Source organism: Colias croceus, chromosome Z (genome assembly GCF_905220415.1).
Source record: "Colias croceus chromosome Z, ilColCroc2.1".
NCBI lineage: Eukaryota > Metazoa > Arthropoda > Insecta > Lepidoptera > Pieridae > Colias > Colias croceus.
The window spans coordinates 15,735,446-15,761,256 of record NC_059568.1 but is presented as its reverse complement, the minus strand read 5'-3'; the positions used below and the strand labels follow the sequence as shown (position 1 = coordinate 15,761,256).

The 25,811-nt window shown below is 33.4% G+C and overlaps 1 protein-coding gene across 6 annotated transcripts; it reads left to right on the top strand.

Annotated features, from left to right (window-relative positions):
- The first annotated feature begins 1,047 nt into the window (after nt 1-1,047).
- Nucleotides 1,048-24,173, top strand: LOC123705091 (H(+)/Cl(-) exchange transporter 5). 6 transcript variants are annotated; one of them, XM_045653708.1, is made up of 18 exons: nt 1,048-1,232; nt 1,783-1,861; nt 7,927-8,092; nt 10,305-10,337; nt 11,514-11,543; nt 12,214-12,353; nt 12,729-12,932; nt 13,200-13,350; nt 13,724-13,882; nt 15,829-15,968; nt 16,819-17,001; nt 17,254-17,468; nt 17,773-17,978; nt 18,561-18,701; nt 19,005-19,215; nt 20,855-21,018; nt 21,472-21,697; nt 22,072-24,173. In XM_045653708.1, exons 2-18 carry the CDS (start codon nt 1,793-1,795, stop codon nt 22,160-22,162), a joined length of 2,529 nt encoding a protein of 842 aa, XP_045509664.1. In that variant the 5' UTR covers nt 1,048-1,232; nt 1,783-1,792; the 3' UTR covers nt 22,163-24,173. The 6 variants fall into 6 exon arrangements, with proteins under 6 accessions (XP_045509664.1, XP_045509667.1, XP_045509666.1 ...); XM_045653709.1 differs by lacking the exon at nt 1,048-1,232 and adding an exon at nt 1,658-1,676; XM_045653711.1 differs by lacking the exon at nt 10,305-10,337.
- Nucleotides 24,174-25,811: the final 1,638 nt, after the last annotated feature.

The following is a 25,811-nucleotide window of genomic DNA, read 5'->3' as shown; positions in this document are numbered from 1 at the left end:
AAATTTGTTATTTTCCTAATACTTTATCATTTTTCAACAAGTTTTCAATAAACAAAAGTAACAAGTAAGGTAACCATGATGACGAGTTTTTATGGATAGTGAAGAGAATATATTGTAATAACAATATTATGATGAAATTTAGAACACCATTTTCAAGATTTTTACTAGTAATGAAACAACACTCGACATCGGTATTGCACTCACATGTAGTTATAAGATTGTTCGTTTTTACATTGAAATTTATACTTTTTTAACTTACCTCATATTTTTTGTTTTAGGTATTTCAGTTTTCCAAAAAGTAAAATAAAAAGAAATATATGTGCCCATCAAGGGTAAAATTACTGAGGATTACGACCCAGAAAAAAATACCTTTTGAAAAATAAACTTTGTAAAGTTAGCTGAAATTTGTGCAAGGCGTTTATTATAAACAGTTTTTCTTTGATGATTTTGGCTTGAAATTGACCCGTCGAAGCAACGCGTTTAAAAAGAAGATCTGAGTAGCTTACAATTTGGTAAACAGCATCTGATGCAAAACACAACTTTCCTCTATTTACAAAGTTAATGCTATATATCGGTTCATATCCAGGCTTTGTAGCCAAGAGTTATTTAAAACTATCATTCTATACCAATTAAAATTGTATGTACCTATAAAGTATGGCCAGTAATATTATAATATAATTAATACTGTTAAAAATATATGTCGTTATTATTTATAGACCATGATTTTTAGTTTTTTCTATTTCGAAAAATCCTGAATATAGAAACCAGTGTGGTCACCCACAGAAAGAGACAAAAAACAACACTGACGTCATTCAAGGTTATATTTTCTTGTGACAAGTCAATGGTCATAGTGCAATCTCCAGTGTATTAGATATAAGCTTCTTGCCTTTACCTATACAAAGTAATTTCAATTCAATATTTTATTTTATGAATGGCTATTATTCAATATTTTATTTTATGAATATACAAAGTATATATTATATTCTGTGATGTTGACAATCAATCAATCGAGATTCGAATTGTCACATCGCATTTGACGGCTGACGCACAATCCAAAACTAGTTTCGACTTTCGAGTCGCATTACAAGACAACGCAACTTGTTTCGATTCCGTAACAAGTTTTACTTGTTGAAATATTTAGATTTTTCAATACAGAACAGCGCAAACCTATCAAATGCCTCAATTTTGTCAGAATTAATTGATTCAAATCGAAAATGTTCATCTGTATCTAGGTTAGTAAACATATGGCGTATACATTTAAATAACCCAAATTACCAATTATGGTATTAAAAATATTTTTCATATTGTAACTTGCAGTTTGCATGACTAGTGTTAGAAAATAGTTGTAACATATCTGTAATCGGTATGTTTACATAATACAAAGTAATGGAAACTTTCGCCTGCGAGTTGTGGGGGCGTAATACTCAACTAATAGTAAAGTAAAAATTACATCGCAACTAGCGCAAGTAGTGTAGTTATACTTAGCATTCAACTTTCCTATGAATTCTTATGAAATCATTGCTATCTACATCGACTTTAATGTGTATTGCTTCTTTAAAAATAATGAATTTTAAAACATTTGCATCTTTCTAACTTCAAGAAGTTGTAAATTGTAGTTTTTCAATACAAAACTATTCTGATGCAATTCATACAACAAGAAACAAGTAAAACATTAGGTATTATTTTTCAATAATATTTACAATAAATTTAAAGCAACTGAAGGTGAAATTGTACTTATTTTTGTTCTTTTTAAAAGTTTTATAATTTGTTTTTTTTTCATAGATAATTTGCAATGGAGCGCTTCCCATTAAAGTCTTCTGTATCAAAAATGGCAACCACATACCAGTCTGTTTACAAAAAGGTAAAATATTTATAATTCTTTATTTGAAAAGAAAATGTATGGTTAATGCATACACACATTATATTGTCTGGGAATTTTATTAAAAAAATATTAAGGTGTAAATAGTTTAATGCTATTATTTATATTGTTTAGCATAAAGTATCAAAATCATTGAAAAACACTAGGAGTATGTTTATTCTTTACAAAAGCACACATTTTCCCATCCTAAGTGTTTGCAAAAAAGTCTTTTATCTATTCCGCTTTGTTTCCTTATAAAATGATATATTAATATATTATTAAAAATATATATTATTAAAATCTTAAGTCAGACATGTATATATATTATTAAAATAGAAGTCCTTTAGAATTTCATTTTTTTTATTTTAATAATATTGTTAATATCATTATATATTTTTTTGGCTTATTATTATCTTTTATGATAACCAAAAACTTGTTAAATAACTCAGGCCCCGGAATCACAGACACAATAGAAAATCTATTGTGTCGTGGACCGATCGGGCCACTTGGGGCTCAATGGGTTAATGTTCGATACAGCAAGCAAGCGTTTTGAGAACAATCAAAGTCAAAATAAAATCAATACGTACTTACTTTGATTAATTTTGAAAAGACTAACTTTGATAATTGTAAATAGTTTAAGGGAAATGCTTTATTGATAAATGAATAAAATTGAATATTGCCAAAATTTGTACCCGTAGATAAAAAAATATTTTAGATAACATGTAAACCTTATTTATATGAGAATTCATATTAGTATTTAGAAGTTGTAATATCACTATCTTATTTATATAAATGTTATATACAAGCTAAGCACTGTCGCTGCTAGTGGAGTATTGTGTTAGTGTATATGACTATGTATAAGTAGATGATCATTCTGCATCCTGCCAGACTACATTTTTTTTCGTCTGCACCTGGATTAGAACCATTCTATTCTATACGCGTTCTACTATACCAATAAGGCGGTCTAATTCTGAATGCAATGCCAAAAAATACTCTGAATTTCATTACATCAACATATCATAATTTCATATTTATCAAAAACTCATACAATACAGCGGTTAAGTAAATTGGTATCAGGATTAAATGAATGCGTTAATTTTCTAATTGAATTGGCAGGGCGATTCCCCAGGCAGTCTGGGTAATCCGCTTGGCGTAGTAATTAATTGCATTCTAGGATATTTTAAATATACCTAAACAACTTCATTCTAGCTTTCTTTTTGCCCAGAACCGCGAATTGATTTTCATTTCTTGCTCTTATTGAACTTGTTATATTTATCGAGTTTATTGTTATCTGATGTTATTTTGAATTAAGTACTTGAATTAGTATAATCTCGCAAAATTCATCAAGTACCTACTTAGTAAACTACTTAGTTTTTTAAATAAGAAAAACTTGGTCATAAAATACTTTTTTGACGCGTAATTGTCGGATTGTTATAACGTTTTGAATATCTAATTATTTAGTAATTATCGAATACCTTTATTCTTTGACTGGTTAAAATTGGCACGAATGTGATTGTAAAAGTACGCTGTAGGTAGCGAAAAACAAATGCAATGTAGCATTTGCTGGTATCATTGCAAGTTAAATACAACAAAATTAAATTGGTCTTTCTCTTAGGTTTTATCAGTATTTAGGGCAAATAATTAAAGAAAAATAAATTTCATCTATCTCTTCGGCTTGATAAATATTTCATACAAAAATGTATTCCAATATGTTCAATTAAGATGTGAAACAGACAGCCCAACAAGCTATGCATTATATTAGTCCGGAAGTGTTGTTTCCCTATTCGTAGAAGACTAAAGATCCTCTATGCATGTCGGTTCACTCGTTAACTAAGTTATTTTCGAACTCACGAACATTCAATTGCATCAATTGACCACACGAGAGCCGGGACATGGAGATGTAAGTGGATTTGAGAATTAACAGACCGAAGTGCGTTGAATCCACAGGTAGAGTTTTCGAGAAAAATTCCAAATAGTCGGCATTCATGGAAGAGCTTAGCGTTTATTGAATTCCATCCAGACTATTTTATAGCGTATCCACATAGCTATAAATTATAATATACTGAATTCTTTTGATCCAATAACTCTTTGTTATAATGCCCGTGTCTGCACTTGCGTACTCGCATAGGTATATCGCGTGTAAACAAAACTCTACATATAGGTACAATCGCAACTAACACTGTTCTTATGCAAAAATATAAGCTATCTCAACGTGAAATACGAGTAAAATGTGCCCTGAATATTCAGAAATTTCTAGCAAGCTACAACAGCGATATAATTTAAAGCTATCCTTTCGTGAATCCACTAAAGTAGATTTGATTATGCATTGAATGTACAAGCCTTGAATGCATCTATTCATCGAGCGTTTGCTCCAATTAAGGCGTATTGCAATAATATCCCTCGCGCAGCAGGACCGTCGCACTGTACCTGCATAGAGATGGGGGAGTTGCTGTGTAGTCTATCAGTATATTCTATTCAGAAATCGTATATAATACAATTGTTTTTTTGTATCTCATTCAGTAAAGCTTACTAATAAAAGAGGTAAAAAAACCACACGAATTTTATATTAAAATTTCAATCGAGCAACTTCAGCATAATGTTACTGCATAGGTATGCACTTTTTAATCTAAACATGATGAATGTTATAAATCATGACTAATAATAATCATTGTCTTAGTTACAATTTTTTTTTATCTACAACAATTATTTATGTTGCTTACGTACCGTCTTTCTATGACTTAAGACAAATTCAATGTTACCAGTATTTAACTCTACAGACCTTATTGTAAAGCAGTTAGTCCGCACGTCATAAGCGTCGCTTTAAACTCTAATCTTTATTTGAATTCCGAGTTTATCAAAGAGTAAACTTATAATATAATATAGGTCTCTGTTTTTACAACTGTCTGTCTGGTCTGATTACTGACCTTTTGATTTAAATACTAAAGGAAGAGATTAAATTTTATAAAATTCAAGATAATAATTTAATTATAAATTAAATTTAACATAAAGATATTTATGTTGCTAGTAAGAATACGATTTTTTTGAAATTTTAATAAATATTTAAAGAATTTCATGTAAACCTGAAAATTTATATCGCTACAATCGTAAATTCGTAACTATATAATATATTATTCACACGAATTAATAAAATATCCCGAAAATAAACGCATTTGGAATAATATAAATTAAAATACTACAACACATTGCATTATGTTTAATGACTAATAACTCCCTATAGTCTTGTAATAATCGTCTGTATAATCATGATAACTTATAATACAATATAATATTTGTTTTATGAATGAGACAATCCATCAATTAAATATTATCGACAGACTAAACACGTCACTAGGTATGTTTGTATTGTCGGTCGTGCATCGGCCGGGTGTGAGGCGGGCGGTATCGATTTTTGCAGTCAGTACTCTGGGTAGCTACAATCACCCTCCGGCTACCAAACACGGTTCGAGTTTCATACGATATTCGATACGCAATTGTGCTCGGACTTAATTTAATTTTCCTCCTGGCTAGTGGAAATTGCTATCAGAGTGTATGTACATATATTCATTCTATACCCATAGATTTATTTACGAAATTCGTCTCGATTTGGCTAAGACGTCAGTGCTCATTTTCGAATAAAATAAAGTAAGAGTTCCGAGACGCTCAATTGATATGAAGAAGAAGTGTTGAGTCTAAACCTGGATAAGGTAAGAAGGTTTTGTTATAATATCTTATTGATTTTGACTGTTTCGAGATGTTTCCTCAAGATGCAATAATTGGATACAACTTGTGATTTTGTGGTGCGAGGCGACGGCGATTGTGACGCAGTAGTGTTAAAAGATTTATTCTCTTACATTTTGTACTATTACTTATTTATATCGTTGTGACAATAAATACTTCTAAGTACTAAATGGTAATAAATATTATGTGAGTTTCGCACTAAATAATATTTTTGTAAATGTAATCGTTATCCTATAGTAAGCCCTGAATTAAATATCAATAATTCCGAGTCAAGCCTAGGATCCTAATACAAAGTCTAACAGGCATGACGACAGTATCCATAAATGATCATATTAGTGTTTTCAAGGGAAAATGTATACTAAATAAATTAAATATAGTGACTTAAAAATCTAAAAAACATTAAGATTAATGAGATTATCAATAAAATAAAACATTGAAATTCTGCAGTTGGCCATTTTGACTAAAACACGCGTGACGTCACGTTTAAATAAACAACTCACGTCAGATGTATTTTGTTGTTATGAATATGTTGAGAATACGCATTTTTATTTATTTTCTTTTGTTTCACGTATGCTTTATCGACTCAGAACAGAAATATAATTGCGAATTCACAATACGTGGTTTCGGGGTTCTCCGCGCCCACTTTATACAATCATTTCTTATTATTTTCTCGCTTGAAATAATTACTAACACATTTTTGAGCATTATTTTTATGTGGATTCACACTGCAATACTGCACACCACTTATAAACTTTGAAATTCGTTTCTATAACACATATTAAATAAATATTTATTTAATTTTCTTCGCAATGCGTACAAATAATTACGTATTTACTAAAGAGTGACGTCACACCTACGCCATGACACCTGCGAGCTGTTTTGCCACAGTTTATAAATATTTTTTGAAAAATGGCTTTTATCTTCGTTAAATTTAAGTATATTACCGAAATATAGGGTTTTTCTTGTATAGTAAACGTATACACACATTATGGAAGAGGATTTCAAAATCTTTCGTCATGCCTAATTTGAACGTTACGTCTTTGTGCAATTTAGTGCGCCACGGTAAAGCAGATATTTAATAATAATTCAACATTAGTGTTCTCAAATGAAAACATCAATAATAATTTCTTTAGAATATTTTGTAAAAAATAGGTACCATAGAACTTCTGTGAACGAGTAGGTATACGACTTTTAACCTGGCGTGCACTGTAACCCGATTATGTAGTTTAAAATGGCTGGCAAGAGCGGAAATAAAACGAACTGGATTACAAACGCTTTGTCGATAACAGGAATTTCCACAACAATGTTTGTTTAAATCTTTATACCGCACAAGGAAAGTATCTACCTACATACGTTTTGCATAATATTCTAATGTACTATTAAAATTATTCTCTAGTAGTAAGTACGATTTCCAACCAGTGTTAATTGTTTAAATTAATTTTGTACAAAAATAAGTCCATAATGCACCAAGCGATACAAGTTTTCGCGTAGCCTTATCAAAAACCCAAAAACCAAACAAAAAACATTCGTCACGTATTAATAAACTATGGAAATCGTAGAAAATTACAAATGGCGATTAGGTATCGAATATATTTAACACTGTATCATTGACATGCACTTGGAAATACAGTTCTGGAGAAAATAAATTTACATTTAAATAACAATACGATATCATTACCACACACACGTTAACTATTTCGTACATATCATATTATATTGTCTAATTTTCATCAGGATACTGCGAAATAGTGAACTCAATACAAATAAATATCTACACTATAACAGTTCCATGTAGATACATTTATAAATATGTATTTCCATATAGCATACCGAACTTATACACACTATAAACACGTTAGGTAGACGTAGGCTGAGCCGTTTTGCTGAAACCTTCCAAAGTTTTCGTTTACAGGTAGAATGACAAAAACAGAACATAAACTGCTGTCTCTCGTACGTATCCATAGGGGGATTTTCTCAAAATCATTGACGAAATCAAAAAATTCGAAAAAGTTGTTTATAAGAATATCTCATGCCTCACGATAGAAAGTTATGAATTGGGCTAGTTTAATGAGTATAATTGTAAATGACTGCACTCTAATCTATTTTCGATGGAGGATTTGTAAGAAATTTTCACCGTTTCCATGTGTGTACTGCGCTAAAACCCAGGGGACTGGTGGATTTTATCCTCGTTGGAGTCCAATTTAATTAAGTCTAATAATCATAGTAAAAATTATGTTATCCGATGGGTATACAAGTCGAGACAGAGATAGAAGTCAGTCCTCTGGCTCGATTAATAAAATTATGGGTCTAAAGATACCCTTATAATTCAGGGGACAAATGAAGGCAACGGTCACGGCGGGCCCAGCGGGGACGATGACATGGTGAACATAAAGCCGGGGCCGCACCGCGCGGCCGACACGCCGTCCACACCCACGAGTCACGGCACCTTCCAGCTGTATGAACACGGCACTAGGTACAGCGACGCGAGTGCTACTTGTAAGTGTTTTAGGGTGTATGTATACGTATGTAATTTGAAGCATTATGTTCATGGTAAACATTTGCTGAATAACAGTTGATAAGTATTGTAGCTGATGGGCGAGAAGAGAGCTACTAATACTTTGTTTTAAATGTTGTCGCTCCTCTGGCGAGAACTTTTCAACATGCTGTTGCCTGTTATCGACACTGCAACACGCAGTACTAGCCCGCAATTTGTTGACAACTCCGCAACATGTTGATTCAACTTTGTTGCTAGACAAATGTGTACCGTGAATATGAAGCTAAAAACTCCAGACTTCGTATTTCGTATAGGTTAGAATTTGTATTATATTTAGCGCCGGTTTCACCACTTACTGAAAACGTAGAACCCTGAGAGTCTATTTAACACTTTGTGGCGTTGCATTTGTCTTTTTAACTGCCAGATAATCTAATCAGAACAAATCCAGGAGATGTGAAACAGCCATTATAAAGTAATACACTACTATAAATAAATTAAATAGTCAAACATTAAATTATGAATGGACATTATATTACTTAACGATACGAAAATACTTGTTCATTTTATCTGTTTAGAAATAAAGCCATTAAGGAATAAAATTAAACGTTTTCAATTTAAATTGAAAGCTAAGCAAACGTTATCGATATTTAAAGAGGTAAAGGGTAAGTGTAGGGTGTGGGTGTAAATTGTTTTGCTTACAAAAACTCAAGGCGATAAACGGCAACAAATAAAAATAGCATAATTAAATGAGAAATACAATTAAAGTCGTGGATATTCTGAGCGTTTAAAGTTGCAATGTTTGTAAATACGGTAAAATGCTATTAGGACTCAATTAGCTGTCAGAGAATTTGTATTTATTGAAATAATTAGCTTACCACCCGCGGCTTCGCCCGCTTTGTCTAAAACCTAATAAATTATATACTAAAACCTTCCACACCGATCACTCCTATAAAAAAAACCTAAAAGTAAACCTAAAGCAGTTTTAAAGATTTAAGTATACAAAGGGACATAGGAGCAGAAAAAGCGACTTTGTTTTATACTATGTAGTGATATATCGCTCAAACACTTGATGGTGGTAATTACTGTATGATAAAATCATTATTCTCAAAATGTTTACTTACAAAAGAGAAGTTATTAAAGGGGAAAATGTTACATGTTTTTCATAAAATTAGTTTATTGCAGCTTTCATTATGAAGTTTACTCGTATTTTATACTTTAAAAGGTAACAACAGATAATAATTAAAGCAGAAGCGTAGCGTGCCTTGGTGGGGCCCCGTATAAAAATTTGTTTGGGGACCCTTAGGAAGGGTTAAGATTTCTGACAAAAGCGCACGTTGGGGGCCCCCTTGGCGCGGGGGCCCCGTATAATTGATACGGCAGATACGGCGGTAGCTACGCCCATGAATTAAAGGTAAAAATGTAATAAACTTTGTAACGTCGAGCAAAATTAAAACTGCATTTTTTGCTGAGACTATATTTACAATATTAAATTCCCTTTATGCAGCGCGAAATTGTTTTCTTGCAAGAGACTTAATATCTACGATGAAATTACGAAATTAAATTTTTGAAGAAGAATTTATAATTAAATTTTTATTTACTCATAGTGCAAACCTTTGAGAGTACTAGTACACAAAGAAAAGAAGGTACACGCGTAAACGATCTGTACCATTTATTTTTTATCACAGTATCAAAGCCAGGTTTAGATGAGCTAGATTTCAAATAAATATATTACATATACCTATTACTCATATCGAAGTTTAAAATAAGTGAAGTATGGAGTTTTTATACTTCATTTAGATTCAATATCATGCATAAATGCGTAAACGAGATGCTGCAGAGCTTGTATACTGCACAACGTTTGTAAACTATAATACTAGTTATATGTATAAATAGATATAATTATGGATAAATGCTATGCTTAATATATCATTCAATTGTATGTTATATTGCACAATTTTTACGTATTTCAGATAAATATATTTAACAAAAGGAATAAAGTTTAGATCATTTATCGTTTATATTATGTTTAAATAACCGTAACATTTTGTCTACCGATAACATTTTGTTTATACAATTGCATCTCTGTTATGATACGGTAGATCTTATTTCTCTCAGAGATTAATATCATATCAACGATAAAGTAGAATAACAATACATTCCTGTGTACATGAAAGCTAATAACATTTGAATAAATATAATAATTTTCATTTCAAGCGTACATCGCTCAGTACTTCAGCTCTTCGGCTGGTAAGAACATCATATAATGCAGAAATTTCGCTCAATTGTTTCGCTACATTTGCATCTCTTGTGGTGTTAGTTGTGCTCTGCTCCCACATTCTGATGTATTTATGTGTTTGCAGTGTTATTTTCATCCATTTAGTTTCATCGCTAGAAATATCACCAAATTATAGACAATTTGCGTGTATTCGCTTTGAGCTTTATGTTTTCATAGATGGACAAAATTTGCTTGATATTTCTTATTTTAAGAATTTGTATTGTCGCAGACGAGGACAACGAATCCTTATGGACTTAAGGATAAAATATAGCATTAGCTTGATTTAACTTATAGGAAACGCCATTTTCTCTACATTTCTAACCAATGATAAATTATACCAAATAAAAATTATTGATAATATCAGTATAAGTACAAGTGAGATAAGATTATAGTCCTCACAAATATCAGTTTTCGAATCTAATTCAGAAGGCCGTGTTGTGTTTTCGTTTCGGTTTCCAAAATGATGGAAGAGTCGGTTTTGGACACCGATGAATCCGTCCCATTGGTTGGCGATGCTGTAGGTAAATTAATAATACATATTTATTATAGCACAATCAAGTGTAAATTTCGAATTGATACTACGTCATATAAAAACATCACTTTTATCAGTAACGAATGTTTTATTTAAAAAATTTACCATTAAATTTTAATCAATATCACGTGACGCGTACTGAGGATTTAATTCCTAACTCAAAATAAAAGAGTCATTATCAATTTCTTGGTATGATAATATTCTGGTTTTCAGTTTCCTTTTATTATTTAGGTACCTGTTAAATTCACAAAAAATAGGTACTTAATTGAATGCTCCATATCGCATGGCAACATTCCAATGCTGTTTGACAAATGACATCTGCTCTCAGCTCTATAACAGAGCCTCTGTTCATGATTTGACATTGACACTAGGCATTTGAATTTCGAAGACAACAAAGTTGTGCATTCGTCATTAACTTTTTCGTTTCTTTTTGTTTTTTTTTGTTTGTTAATTTATTTACTACTATTTTTGTTACTTTAACTTTCATTTGTTTTCTATCTATATAATAGCATGACCGTGCTAGACCCATATTGAATGTAAAATGAATTGAACTGTTCGTAGAAACGCAGTAAAGTATAGTATTAGCAACATAATTAGAATAAAACGACATTTTCAGGGGACGCTGTAATGTTCTCCGGATTGCCAGGTGAGATACAGTTTGGCTTGCTAATTAGCTAATAATGACGCTTGCCGTTTCTGTTAAAATTCAACGCTTGTTTGTGTTTGCGCTTGTTTACTTTGTAGTTTTTATATTATGATATTAACTAACGTATTATGTCCAAATTTTTGTCATTTGTATTGAATGTCCCGCTTAAAGAGTTAATATTTTTCCAAGCACTGTCATACATAATAAATATTACAAAATAATTGCGATAAGTAAATTCGCAATCGTCTTGTCTGAAACATCACGTGATTGCAATTCGGCCTTGCGGTTGTGTGTGTGTCACACGAAACCATACTAGGTACTATAAACCTTTTCTTTGTGTGAGTGGAATGATAATGCAATTAGAAACTCATTTTTAACTTAAGATGGTGCAGAACAACTAACTGATCTTGTAATAATAAATGAAATATAGAAAAAAATATAATCAAGCATTATTTGATTGTCTCTTTATAATAATATTTAAAAAGTAATTATAATAAAAGTGCTAACATGAATAAATATTATAATGTGTTGCTTAGACCTGCTTAAAACACAGTTCATGAAATACATATTTTGAAAGATGTTTTATCAAACATGGTCATGGTAGAAGGGTCATCTCAGTCCAAGGAAAGTAGTATAATAATGATCTCAATGTAAGATGTTCACTGTTTAGGCGAAGCGGATGATATCCCAGGGATCGGTCAGTATGACGATTTCCACACAATCGACTGGCAGAGGGACATTGCCAGGGATCGCATGCGACACAGATACATAGTCAAGAAGAGACAGGACTCAATATGGGATCTTATAAAGGTAGGATTTTTTATTATCACTATAAAAGTACTTATTTCTTTCAATTTTTAGTTGGTTATAATATGAAAATACTATATGAATATACAGTTTATGTATTTTAGTAGTATTTTTTATAATATGTTTTGTAGCAATGATTATTGGTTCATATTTTAAGAAGCTTAAGAAGTTACATTGCATTGTAATATAGGTTGTTTTTCTAATTGAGAATTGATTTTATTGAGGTTTGAGAAAGCTTATATTGTCACATACAAGAAAATATTTAAGCGAAATTTAAGTATAGTTTGAGAAATTCTTAACGTCAAATACTCAATTCAGAAACTGGCCGTGAGTTTTTCTATTCATATTCACAATATAAATAAAATGTTTTGTCTACAGGGTGCCCACGACGCCTGGTCGGGCTGGGTGTGCGTTCTACTAGTGGGAGTGTGCACAGGTGTAGTCGCAGGTGTGATAGACATCGGCGCGTCGTGGATGACGGACCTGAAGTTCGGTATCTGCCCGCAGGCCTTCTGGTTCAATAGGGAGCAATGCTGCTGGTCTAACGATGAGATCACGTTTGATCGAGAGAATTGCTCTGAGGTATGTAAACTATCTGGTTTCTTTAGTACAAATATTTATTATTTGTGATATATTATTTTAAGGTTTATTTATGTAATTTTATTTTTATATATGTAATTTAATAATGAATGCTGGTTTTCAATTTTATAATGAAACTATTAGATTTATTTTCATTACCTTATTTTTTCTTGATTTTATAAGTAACATGTTTTACGTTAAATTTAACCACACTGCTGTATATTTCCCTTTACCAATATCTCTATATTTTTATGTGATTTTATTACACAGTGGTTAACATGGCCGCAAGTGTTTGGCGAATCCCGGGAAGGGGCAGGAGCGTACATAATCAGCTACCTATTCTACATTGTTTGGGCGCTGACGTTCGCAGCGCTTTCCGCTTCGCTAGTGAGAATGTTCGCGCCGTACGCGTGTGGGTCTGGTGAGTGACATTGTATTTACTTTATAGGTTATAACAGATTTACATCGGTCTTAAATGTGGAGCATTTAAATACAGAAGATAGTAGTCGATCAGCATTTAGTCTCAATCCAAGAGCGATAACTAAAACAATACCTAAAAAAAACATTACGAGTCAAAGACATGACGTAGCTTAATACATTGTAGATAAAAATATACCTATCATAAAATGAAAACAATGAGAAGAAGATAAACATAAAATAGGGAATGAAATAACTATTAATCAAAAAGACTTGGAACCTTGCTTGGGACCATTGGTTTTATTAACTCAATTTGTGTTGTACTTTAAGAAATTTCTCTACTGTATTTTGAAAAACTGTAAATGTCATATTGTCAGGTATACCCGAGATAAAGACAATCCTCAGTGGCTTCATCATCAGAGGCTACCTGGGCAAGTGGACGCTCATCATCAAATCTGTGGGGCTGATACTGTCTGTGTCCTCCGGCCTGTCGCTGGGCAAGGAAGGCCCTATGGTCCATATTGCTAGCTGTTTGGGTAAGTTGTTTCTTTTCAATATCTTATTCATTGAAAGTTTCTTCAAAATAAAAAGCTCATTGATAGTAGTTGTAATTTGGAAGTAATATATATTTTTTTTTAAGTTAGGCGACATCATGGAGTAAGGCGGCGATTTTGGTATCTTTGAATCTTGCCAAATAAGATTCACTTCTGACACGTGTACTCGGCACACACGCTATTTTTAGGGTGGTTCTAAATTACGTTGACAAATTTCAAAATAATAAATTTAAAAAATGGGACATGCTGCGTTGTTTTTGTTTTTTAATTATTATTTTCACATGTTTTGGCGCCAACTTAACGTTATTTGTGAAGAGAATAAATTAAAAATTTGTCATTTTTTACTATGTCTGCTCAACGAGGTGCAATAATATCCTTATATGAGGCTGGTAAGCGGCAGCACGCGATAGTGTGACTTCTCAGTGTCAGTCGGCAGTTAGTTTTTTCTGCTATTAAACGCTACGATGAGCTTGGCCATCTTGGTGACCGTCTGGGAAGAGGCAGAAAAAGAACTGTAAAGACGCCTAGGCTTCGACATATCGTCAAACAAAGATAGACCCGCAATTCACAAGCCAAGGTAAGAAAAATGGCTCGAGATTTAGGTGTAAGTCATTCAACGTTACAACGGGTAGTTAAAAATGAGCTCAAGTTAACAGCATATAAGCTACGAAAAGCGCAGCGGTTGGATGATAAAGATAAAAAAATACGCCTTGAAAGATGTCGCTTACTGAAAGCGCGCTCCGCTGGTGAAGGGTGGAAAAATATTTTTTTCACCGATGAAAAAATTTTTCAGATTGAACAGTCTCATAACCGCCAAAACGATAGAGTTTACTCTTCTAGTCGCCCTGAAGCCACAGCAATTATCCCCCATCGGCAAAGACCGGTTTCAGTCATGATTTGGCGTGGCATTTGCTCAACAGGCAAAACTCCTCTCGTTTTCGTAAAAAAAGGTGTGAAAATGAATCAAGAAATATACCGACGCGATATTTTAGAGAGTGTAGTTCTTCCTTGGAGCCAGTAGCACTTCGGTGACCAACCGTGGACTTTTCAACAGGACTCTGCTGCATCTCACAGGGCCTCAAATGTGCAGTAGTGATGTATGGATCATTTCCCAGAGTTCATAAGTTCCAAGGAATGGCCTCCATTTTCATCAGACCTTAATCGAATGGATTTCAGCGTATGGTCAATTCTAGAGGCGAGGGCCTGTGCAACATCACACAGAAGTGTAGATGCGCTGACGGCAACACTTACTCGTGAGTGGGACAAAGTATCTGAAGAGGAGGAACGGAAAATTGTCGTAAACTTCAGAAAACTTTTAAGCCGTTGTATTAAAGGTAAAGGTGATTCTTTTGAAAATAAATAGATATTTACATTAAAATAATACTGTATTTTTATTATAAAGTAGTCACCGATATACTGTGTAAAAGAAAAATAAAATAAATCGTAAAATAAGTTGTCAACGTATTTCAGAGCCACCCTGTAATACTTATGTATTTGTAAGCAAAAACATCTTATTTCCACTAACTGTTCATGAAAAAACTTTAAAATAATAGAAAAGCACTTACATAAATGAAGGTCGACTTTTTATAATTCAATGATTAATTACAGCAATAATTAAAAGAAATTACTATAGAATATATTTTTGTTGCAAAAGAAAGGTTAATGTGACATGTGTAATGGATTTTTAATAGTTTATTTACGATATCAGCATTACAAAAACAGGTTATTGTATAATAAAAATAATTCAAGTATTTCTCATCAAACTGAATTAATGGGGTGAAATATTTATACCAATTTTAGTAGATTAAGTTTGTTAGCATTTTATTGTTTTACGTGATTCCATATCAGTCTGTCCGTGAACAAAATTATTCTAAATAAGATAGAAAACAATAAATAAATCGCTTTTAAAACATTTTTTTTTTATTTAGGTAATATCCTCTCGTACCTGTTTCCGAAGTACGGCCGCAATGAGGCCAAAAAGCGTGAGATATTATCAGCTGCGGCTGCTGCAGGAGTGTCCGTGGCTTTCGGAGCGCCCATCGGTGGAGTGCTCTTCAGTCTTGAAGAGGTTTGTATTTTTTAAAGCTTCAAAAGCCCTTCTAGGATGTCTAATGAATAAGAGGTAGTAATATACTTAGATTATTAGAATATATTCACACTAACAATAGTACAAATTACGATTATAAATAATGAAACATATATAATTTTTGTGTAATAGGAGAATTGGTGATTCTGAAAGTGTGTTGGGCTCTCTTTCATAGTATGATTATTGTTCAAATGAGTATTATAATTGTATTGCGTTATATCCATTAAATTTATTTGTGTACGTTTAAAATAAACGAAAAGATGTACATTTAGAAGATATTGAAACATACGTAAAATCATTATTCAATTCGTCGGAATTTATGCGTTTTGCGCTCCACTACTCAAGCGTGACGCTCATTGCAAGGACGATAATGTTGATTGGCGATACCTTTTTGTAGAAAATAGAAAATATTTTATTAACTACTAGCGGCCCGCCCCGGCTTCGCCCGTGGTACATATTCACGTTTTCTCTACATAAGAACCATCCTCGAACCTCAAGGAATATTATAAAAAAAGAATTAACGAAATCGGTTAAGCTGTTCTCGAGTTATGCTCTTACCAACACATTTTGCGATTCATTTTTATATTATAGATTTCATTTTAGTATCAATAGTAAATTAAAAATTGTAATGATAGGAATAATAATGATTGATTGAGAAACGATTACATTACGTCTTTTTTTTTTAATTATTCTATTAACTTTTTCTATTCAGTCGAAAATATGGGTCGATTGTGGCATTTAATTTCTTTCTATTGAACAATTTACTAGTTTCCTCATATTACACACACTAACTAATTTTAAACAATGTTATTACAAACACTTAATATTCTAGGTATCCTACTACTTCCCACTGAAAACTTTATGGCGTTCGTTCTTCTGTGCGCTCATAGCTGCCTTCATACTGCGCTCGATCAATCCCTTTGGAAATGAACATTTGGTACTCTTCTATGTGGAATACAACAAGCCGTGGAAGTTCTTTGAGCTCATACCGTTTGTGGGGCTAGGTATTATTGGGGTAAGTTTAAACATTTTCCACATTCGTTTTGAAAAAAAATGCCAGCTTAATTTTCTTATTGTGAAAAAATTTATAAGTTCCTATACATATAATGTGGTCTAAATTAGTTTATAAATAGTTTACTTCTAATATCAAGTTTAAAAAAAGTTAGATCAATACGATTTATCTCCAACAACATTATCCAATGACACAATTCACAAGTCCTTTTTTATAAAATGAGTTTGATTTTATATGTACCCTTTGTCTTCCTAGGGCTGCATAGCAACAATATTTATAAAGGCCAACATCTACTGGTGCCGCTACCGCAAGTACTCCAAGCTCGGTCAGTACCCGGTGACCGAGGTGCTGGTGGTGACCCTCGTGACGGCCATCATTGCGTACCCCAACCCGTACACGAGGATGAACACGAGTCAGCTGATCTATCTGCTGTTCAATCAGTGCGGCATTTCTAATACTGATCCGCTGTGGTGAGAATAATTACTGTTTTATTTAGGGGTAGGTACTTTACAAATTATGTTTGAATATGTTATCGAAGTTAAATCGCCTCCAGGGCTAATCAATAACAGTTATTTTTTTGGTCCTGACTTGACATTATTTAGTGACTAATTTCTTCGTAAAAATAAATGAAAAGGCAAATTTCATTATTTGTTAATTAACTTTAATCACAGTGCTTAGGTATTTGTTTACTTGATTATACAAGCATAACAGCTCAACACCTCTAAAATAAGACAAAATTTCGCAACTATTCACCAATCTCATCACCATCACCAGCGACTACAACCGCAACTTCACGGACGTGAACACGATCGAGAAGGCGGCAGCTGGAGACGGGGTGTACCGCGCCATGTGGCTGCTCACCCTCGCGCTGCTACTCAAGCTGGTGATGACGGTGTTCACCTTCGGCATCAAGGTGCCGTGCGGCCTGTTCATCCCCAGCCTGGCGCTCGGTGCCATCCCCGGACGGATCGTGGGCATTGGTTAGTGCGTAGTTTTCATCATCATCATCGGTGACTATAACCGAAACTTCGTGGGCGTGAAATTGATACAGAAATCTTCGGACTATTCAAAAATTAATAAGTTTGATTCTTACTGACTACTACTATTCTAGCATTCGAAAAAGTCTTTAGTAAACACTCGTATATACTCATATAATGATGATGGTTTCAGGTAATTATTTTCAAAGTAAATGTGTCAGTTTCCTGCCTGGTACAGTCACAAGCAAAAATATATGCCTAGGGGGCGATGTGCAAAAATATCTGTCACTAGAACGAATTCAATAATATCTGTCTGCCCGTATACATCAAAAATATCTGGCATTAGTAGGCAATTATGTGACGAAAATGTACAGCAAATAATTGTGATAACCTCTCACAGCATAATTAATATGTGACGTCACCTAGGAGGCAATAATATCTGACACAATTTTATATATAGCTATATTTCGATTCGCAGACAGATATTATTGAACTCGTTCTTGTGGCAGATATTTTTGCTAATCTGCAAATAGTAATATATTTATGCTTCTGACTGGCATATTTACTAACCTCAAAATTTTGTAGGTGTGGAGCAACTAGCCAACAAGTACCCGAAGAGCTGGTTGTTCTCCGGCGAGTGTTCGACGGGCGACGACTGCATCACGCCCGGCCTGTACGCTATGGTCGGCGCCGCGGCCGTGCTCGGCGGTGTCACTAGAATGACCGGTGAGAGTTTGGACCTCATTAATTACAGGATCTTGGAAAAAAAACAAAAATGACTACCATTTTTTGGTATTATAAGTTTTAATTAAGTATTGGATCTTGGAAAAATGTCAAAATAAATCCAACTTTTGTTTCATATCTTATTTTTGCCAATATTCGCCAGTCGCTCTTTAATTTTTTGTAGTTTATGCTTGGTGATAATGACGTTTCATTTAACCGTCCATACTATAAACAATAGGCTTGTCCAGCAGTGGACATCCTACAGCAGAAACAACTCTAACTATAAACCTTTTTTTTCAATTGCAGTATCGCTAGTGGTAATAATGTTCGAGTTAACCGGCGGGGTTCGCTACATCGTGCCACTCATGGCTGCAGCTATGGCGTCCAAGTGGGTTGGTGATGCGCTCGGCAAGCAGGGGATATACGACGCACATATAGCTCTCAACGGCTACCCCTTCCTAGACAGCAAGGACGAGTTCCAGCACACCTCGTTAGCTGCGGACGTCATGCAGCCCAAGTAAGTGGAATTATTATATAGATACTTGCTTTCCGCCCGCGGATTTGCCCGTTAAAAAAAACCCACATAGTTCCCTTTCCTGTGAAATATTCGTGACCTGTTTTTTTTAATCTTTTTTATGAACTTTTTTTTTAAATTTATTATTTCTCACTATGTGTGATATTCGAATTATAGTTTTATTTATGGTACTGGATTTCTATTAGATGTGTGTATACTGTATATTATAGCGATTGAATCGTTATCATACAGAAAGAAGAAAATTCTTTACAAGTGTTAGTAATTTAATGATAATAAATTATATAATATAATTTTAAATAATTATTTATATAGATAATTAACACCCAGACACAGAGCAAACAACTATGTTCGTCACACAAATATTTGCCCCTGGTGGGAATCGAACTCACGACCTGTAGCTTGGAAGGCAGGGCCACTACCAACCAAGCCAACCGGCCAGTCAAATGATGATATGGAGGATATTTTATTTTGTATGCCTTAGCTATATGTTGCTGGCGATTGTTGCTCAACTTATTTTGTGCCTAAATATGTGTGTTTTTTTACTAGAGAGGGTAGGAAAATTTCGAGTTAAGTGATCATACATATTAAGCCAGAAAGCTTACCACTGGCATGCCAAAGCTAATAATAGAAATGAATAAAATAGATTTAAAAATACATAGATATAATAGAAGATACAAGCAGAGCGAATATTATATATTTTTTTAATAAAAAAAATCTAATGTTTTTTTATTAAACAACATACAAATTGATCCAAGATTATTTATATGAAAATCACGACCAAACACTTATTTTGGACTTAATTGCATTGCAAATGTTATCGATTTGTAAAGTTCTCCGAATATTTTCTTGCTTTGCGAGTATAGTGACAAAAGAGAAAAAAATCTATTAATTTATGTGCATAAATATGTTAAGGAATCGAACCCTGTACTCCTTATGTTTTGCGAATGTGTGTAAGTGCGTATTCTTACAATTACGTTGCGAATTGCACGGCGAACTACATAGATAGTTAATTTTAAAATATCTGAAAAACTATTAAGACATTCTGAACCATTTTTTACCACGGGAAGGCAAATAACCATGCTTCACCTTTTAATTATTTTGAACAAGCAAAATGGCGAATGATTAAAATGAATAGTTATATGTTTACTAACAGTAAATATTTTCCAGAGACCCATCCAGTCAAGAGTCATCTATACTAATAATATAAGACTGGAGAGTTTGTTTGTTTTAATGTGCTAATCTGAAGAACTACTGAATCGATCTCAAAAAAAAAAAAGTGATTGCAAAGCCGAGTCTCGTTGATTAATGTAATATATAGATAATAATGATAGAAAATTAATGTAATATAAGATAGCGAAATTAATACATATTGCCAACATCCAATTTTCGCATATTCCTGCTAAGCCCTATTAATTGCGTCAAGCGAACTGTATATAAATGAGAATTGTTGCGCCAATAAATGCTCGCATTGTCATTTAACTGAAAATTTATCTTCTAATCTATTTTTATTTAATTTTTATTTAATTTGAATTTGAATTTAATCTATTTTTATTCCCTATACGCCAAAGCCATATATTAACTAAAATTACCCTGCTAAATACTCCCCATCCTCTTGTTACAGACGCAACGAAACCCTATCAGTGATCACCCAAGACTCGATGACGGTGGACGACGTGGAGACACTTCTGAAGGAGACGGAGCACAACGGGTACCCGGTAGTGGTCTCCAAGGAGTCGCAGTACTTGGTCGGCTTCGTGCTACGGAGGGACCTTAATTTGGCTATCGGTGAGAGACTACTTATATGGGTGTTAGAGTTATAGGGTTGATTTTTGCTGGGGACCTTGCTAGGGACAAGGCTGGATCGAAATATTTGGTAGGAATCAGAACAAGTCAACTGTATTTGATATACCGATAAGTGATTCGTTTCCTAGCATTGTATATGTATTCAACTTATTTTTGTAGAATTATTCATCAATCGACACCACGAGATCAAACACTTTTATAAGTTATTTATTATTAATTCGTATTACACTTACTCAACTAGCTCTGCGACTCAAACAGAGTCTTAGATTCCGACTAGTTTATGCCATTCCTCGATCGCGCACAATTTATTGCCAATGTAAAGAGTATGCTGATACTAAAACGCACTTAGCATGGCAAGCGTTCCTTTAACAATCAGTTACTAGATCCTAATATGTACTCATAATCACACTGACCTAACAAACAAATCAATTTCAGCGAACGCACGCCGCACAATGGAGGGCATAACCGGCCAGTCGGTAGTAGTACTAGCCGGCGCGGCGGCTGCGGGGGGCGCCGCCCTCGGGCACGGGCCTCCGCCCCTGCACCTGGCGCGCATCCTCGACCTGGCGCCCATCACGGTCACCGACCAGACGCCCATGGAGACGGTCGTGGACATGTTCCGCAAACTTGGTCTGAGACAGACGCTCGTCACGCACAACGGGTAAGTGAATATGTGCGGCTGATCTTTAACGTGTACCTTTACGATTAGAATTAGTTGTTATGATATCAGGAGGATCTTACGAGAAATACAAAATTGTTTAATTTAAATTATAAGTAAGTACATCGAAATCAAAATCATGTTTAATACCACACGAAAGATTATACATTATTAAATACAGGACATTATAAATTCAGAATGTTGAAGAACTAACAAATATCTAACGATACGTGTAACCTGCCAACGTATTTAATGTGTCGTGGACTACAACCTAAAAAATCATCCTGATTGAATCCATACAAAGCTACTCCAAACTAAATCAGCCTTTTACTTTTAATGAAGTATAAAAATATTAATAAAATTTATCTTATTTACAGGCGTTTACTTGGTGTGATCACCAAAAAGGATGTGCTGCGGCATGTCAAGCAGATGGACAATGAGGACCCCAACTCTGTTCTCTTTAACTAAACTTTATCTTTTAACTACACTTTATATTACAGAAACATAAGGAAGTTTTAAATTAAATGTTTGAAAGTAAAGAGGAAATGGTATGGTATGAGGAGGAGGACTAAGAAAGAGGTATACTGATGGACTGATGTTTGAAAAAGTCAGTATTGTTTCATGTAAATTTATTTTATGCATGCTTTAATACATGAAATTTTATATCACATGAACTATAATTTAATTATGAGTGTACTATTTAAAATTGACCCTGATGTTATTTAACACTCATATATTATTAAAAAATCTGAGATTAATACAAACTCATCACAATTAAAATGGTTTAAATATGATTCAAACAAATAAACAAGTCGTTTACTTATGATGTCTGTAATGTAAGGTTTTTCACGAATATCTATCAACTGGGTAACTAAATTGGTAATTTTTCTAATATTCCTCTGCGAACTCTGCAATGATTTATCGTTATTTATACCGTTTTTAGGTACTCTTTATGAAGATTTATGAATTCATTTGTTACCCAGTTGTATAGATACCGCTCCTTTCTACTTAAGTTATACTATCTTTAATTTTTATATTCGTTGTAAGTATTTTTTAGTTATGATTGAGTTCTATAATCAATTTTAACCTATTTATACGAAATTTTTAATACAATTTATAAGTGTGAAGAACGTATATTAACATTTTTATATCGACATCTACACTACATTGTGATATTCTGATATGTTTGTATATTGAAATTATTTTTATTTATAACAAGGACTTCACAATCGAATTCATTCATCACGTAGTTTTAATCATGAATTTTTAGTATAAAGTCTCTTTTTAGTTAATTTCTTTCAAACAATGAAATAATATGGTGTTAAAGAAACCATGCATATGTGTTTACATCCGGACTTTGTAAGGAATAACCTTTTAACTTGTACAGTTTTCTGAATAAGTTGAATATTTTATTTATTGTTTTTATTTACGTGTACCCGCTCTACGATCAGCAACATTATGATTTAATAACAACATCTTTTGAAACAAGAGGGCTATTATAATTTGTATACATAATACATATGCATGTATTTATGATTAAGTTTATATAAAATGAAGTGATCATGTTGTATACTTTTTAAAGTTTTTTCGTATAAACGTACGTGTAGGAGCAGTTATATTGTAGCCGTAAGATCCAATCGGAAGCATGTTTATGTAAATACATTATTATACGTTACGGTGACCGTATATAGGAACTGTTTTTACAATTTCAAAGAGCGAGGTTTGTGGCCCATATACAGTCACCTATAGTCTCATTTTATGTAGCATTTTAGTCAATTCTCGTATTGTGATTGTATTAATTTTTAAATATTTATTATGAGTAAATAACGAGATATTACTAATCAGTTTTATTTATTGCACGATGCTGGTTGCCCTCGAGTCGCGTTATCTTGCGTCCACAAAATGCATCGACCGGTAGTGACAGTTACCCGAAAACAGTAATGTTGCGTTAGACCGTTATAATCTTACCAATATCAAAATTATAATGAATTAGTTGTTAGGTTGTAGTGTTAAAATATAATCCTGACATTTTTGTGGACGAAACTTATGATGCAGCTTTTTACATGTTATATACGTCACTCGCTCTGTGAACACAATATCTGACACTTTTGTGGCTGCTAAACTATTTGTATAAAATATTAAAATATCAAATAAAATTATCGAAGATCTAAATATATACTATATATCATAAGGAAGGAAATTCTGTTAGAAATTCTGGAGCTTAGTGTATTTTATGAAATCGAATTTTGAATTTTATATGCACTTGTGCGAATTATTAATTCTTATTGTTTCTGCCTCATTAAAATCACGAAAACATCATTCAACTATAGATAGAATATGAAAGTCGTTATTTGTACAAAATCTAGATATGTTAACTCAGACGCTCATAGTGAAATATCGAAACATGTATCGAGCCTAATATTGCAGCAATATGTAGATTTGTATGTACAAAATTACTGAATAAACTTCTTTAAAAATTGTGGTGTGTTTTTCTTGATACTGATAATTTTGTTTTCAAGGTTGTTCCGTTAAAAGGGCGTAGAAATCATTAAAGTGAAACTTTTATTACATCGTCTCAAACTTTTTGGTCTGTGTAGCGCATGTCGCGTGACGCACGATACGTACGATAATTATCGTACAAATACGATAATTTTTAGTTAAATGTCTATAGTGTGAAAAAAAGTTTCACTTTTACCGTGGTTTCATAAAACCACACAACATTTTTTTTTAGGGTTCTGAATCTCAAAAAGAAAAAACGGAACCTTAATACTTATAAGATCACTTTGTTGTCGGCTAAATTTTTCGCAAATTTAGACATTCGCAGAAAAATCTAATATAAATAATAACCTACAGGGTAGTTCCTGTGTCCAAAGAGTCATGAAATTTGGTACAATGTAACACAGATGTAAGGAATAATTGCAAAAAAAACATGAATTTTTAAGTATATTACATGTAAAAAAAAAATAAACTTACAACCCTTTTATTCATGAACGCTAACATGTTTTAAATTGATATTTACGCCAAAAACTCAGGTCTATAATACCAAAAGCTGCAATACAATCAAACTTCTATATCAAGTCCAATCAGAAGATACAACCATTAATGCTGAAAATTTTCGCATAATCGACAAAATCAGTTACTTACTTCCTATGAACTCTGAATCTTCAAATTCGGTTCAATCTTATAGCACAGATACAGGAATAATTGCAAAAAATGTTTTTTTTTTTTTAATTACATAACTAATATAAAAATATATCTTTAATAATTTTAAAGTTTTCTGTCTGTCAACACCCTTTTTCTCAGGAAAGCGAGATCAAGCTTAAATTTACATAGAATACTCAAGTCTGGCTGGTTGCAGAGCTTGACCGACCGTCAGTGCATACCGTCGGTCCTGACGATACGCATGTGATACGCATCAACAATTGTTGACTATGACACTAATGCGCATGACAATACGCGTGCGTAAGGTCGGTCTAGCTATGAACGGTTTTATGAATTTCCATACATATGACAAGAGCGACTGACGTACGCTCTGATGGTCGGTCAAGCTCTGCAACCAGCCTAAGGACTCTTGAGGCTGTGAAAAAATGAAACTTATAAACCAACGCAATCAATAGATACATACATAATGCTGAAAAATATCGCAAATTTCAACATTTGCAAGAGCACAGATAAAGGAAAAATTGCTAAAACATACATTTTAGAGTTACAACCAAGGTTACAACATAATGAAAAGTAGGTTTGTTCGGAGCCCTCGGTTCCCGACTCGCACTTTTTTTTAATCTTGGATATCTGCTAGGGTAAACACGCCGCTCCATGAGGGTAGAGCTGGCAAGCTCTTAGCTTGTTTGGGCCCGGCGACGGGCTGCCGCTGATAGGGTCACGGATGAATTCTACATACACCCGTGGCCCTGTCGTTGATGCGGCTTGACGGAACAGGAACACAGTGGGGTTTTGGTCGGTAGGAATCCGACATAACCCACGGCCTCTTCCCCGGAGGCCGTGGGTATCTATGCAAGATTTCCCCACTAAAAAAAGGGTAAAAGTATTGATGTAAGTTTGCATAACTTTTGGAACATTTTTCACGACCATACAGCAAAAAATAATTTAATTGAAA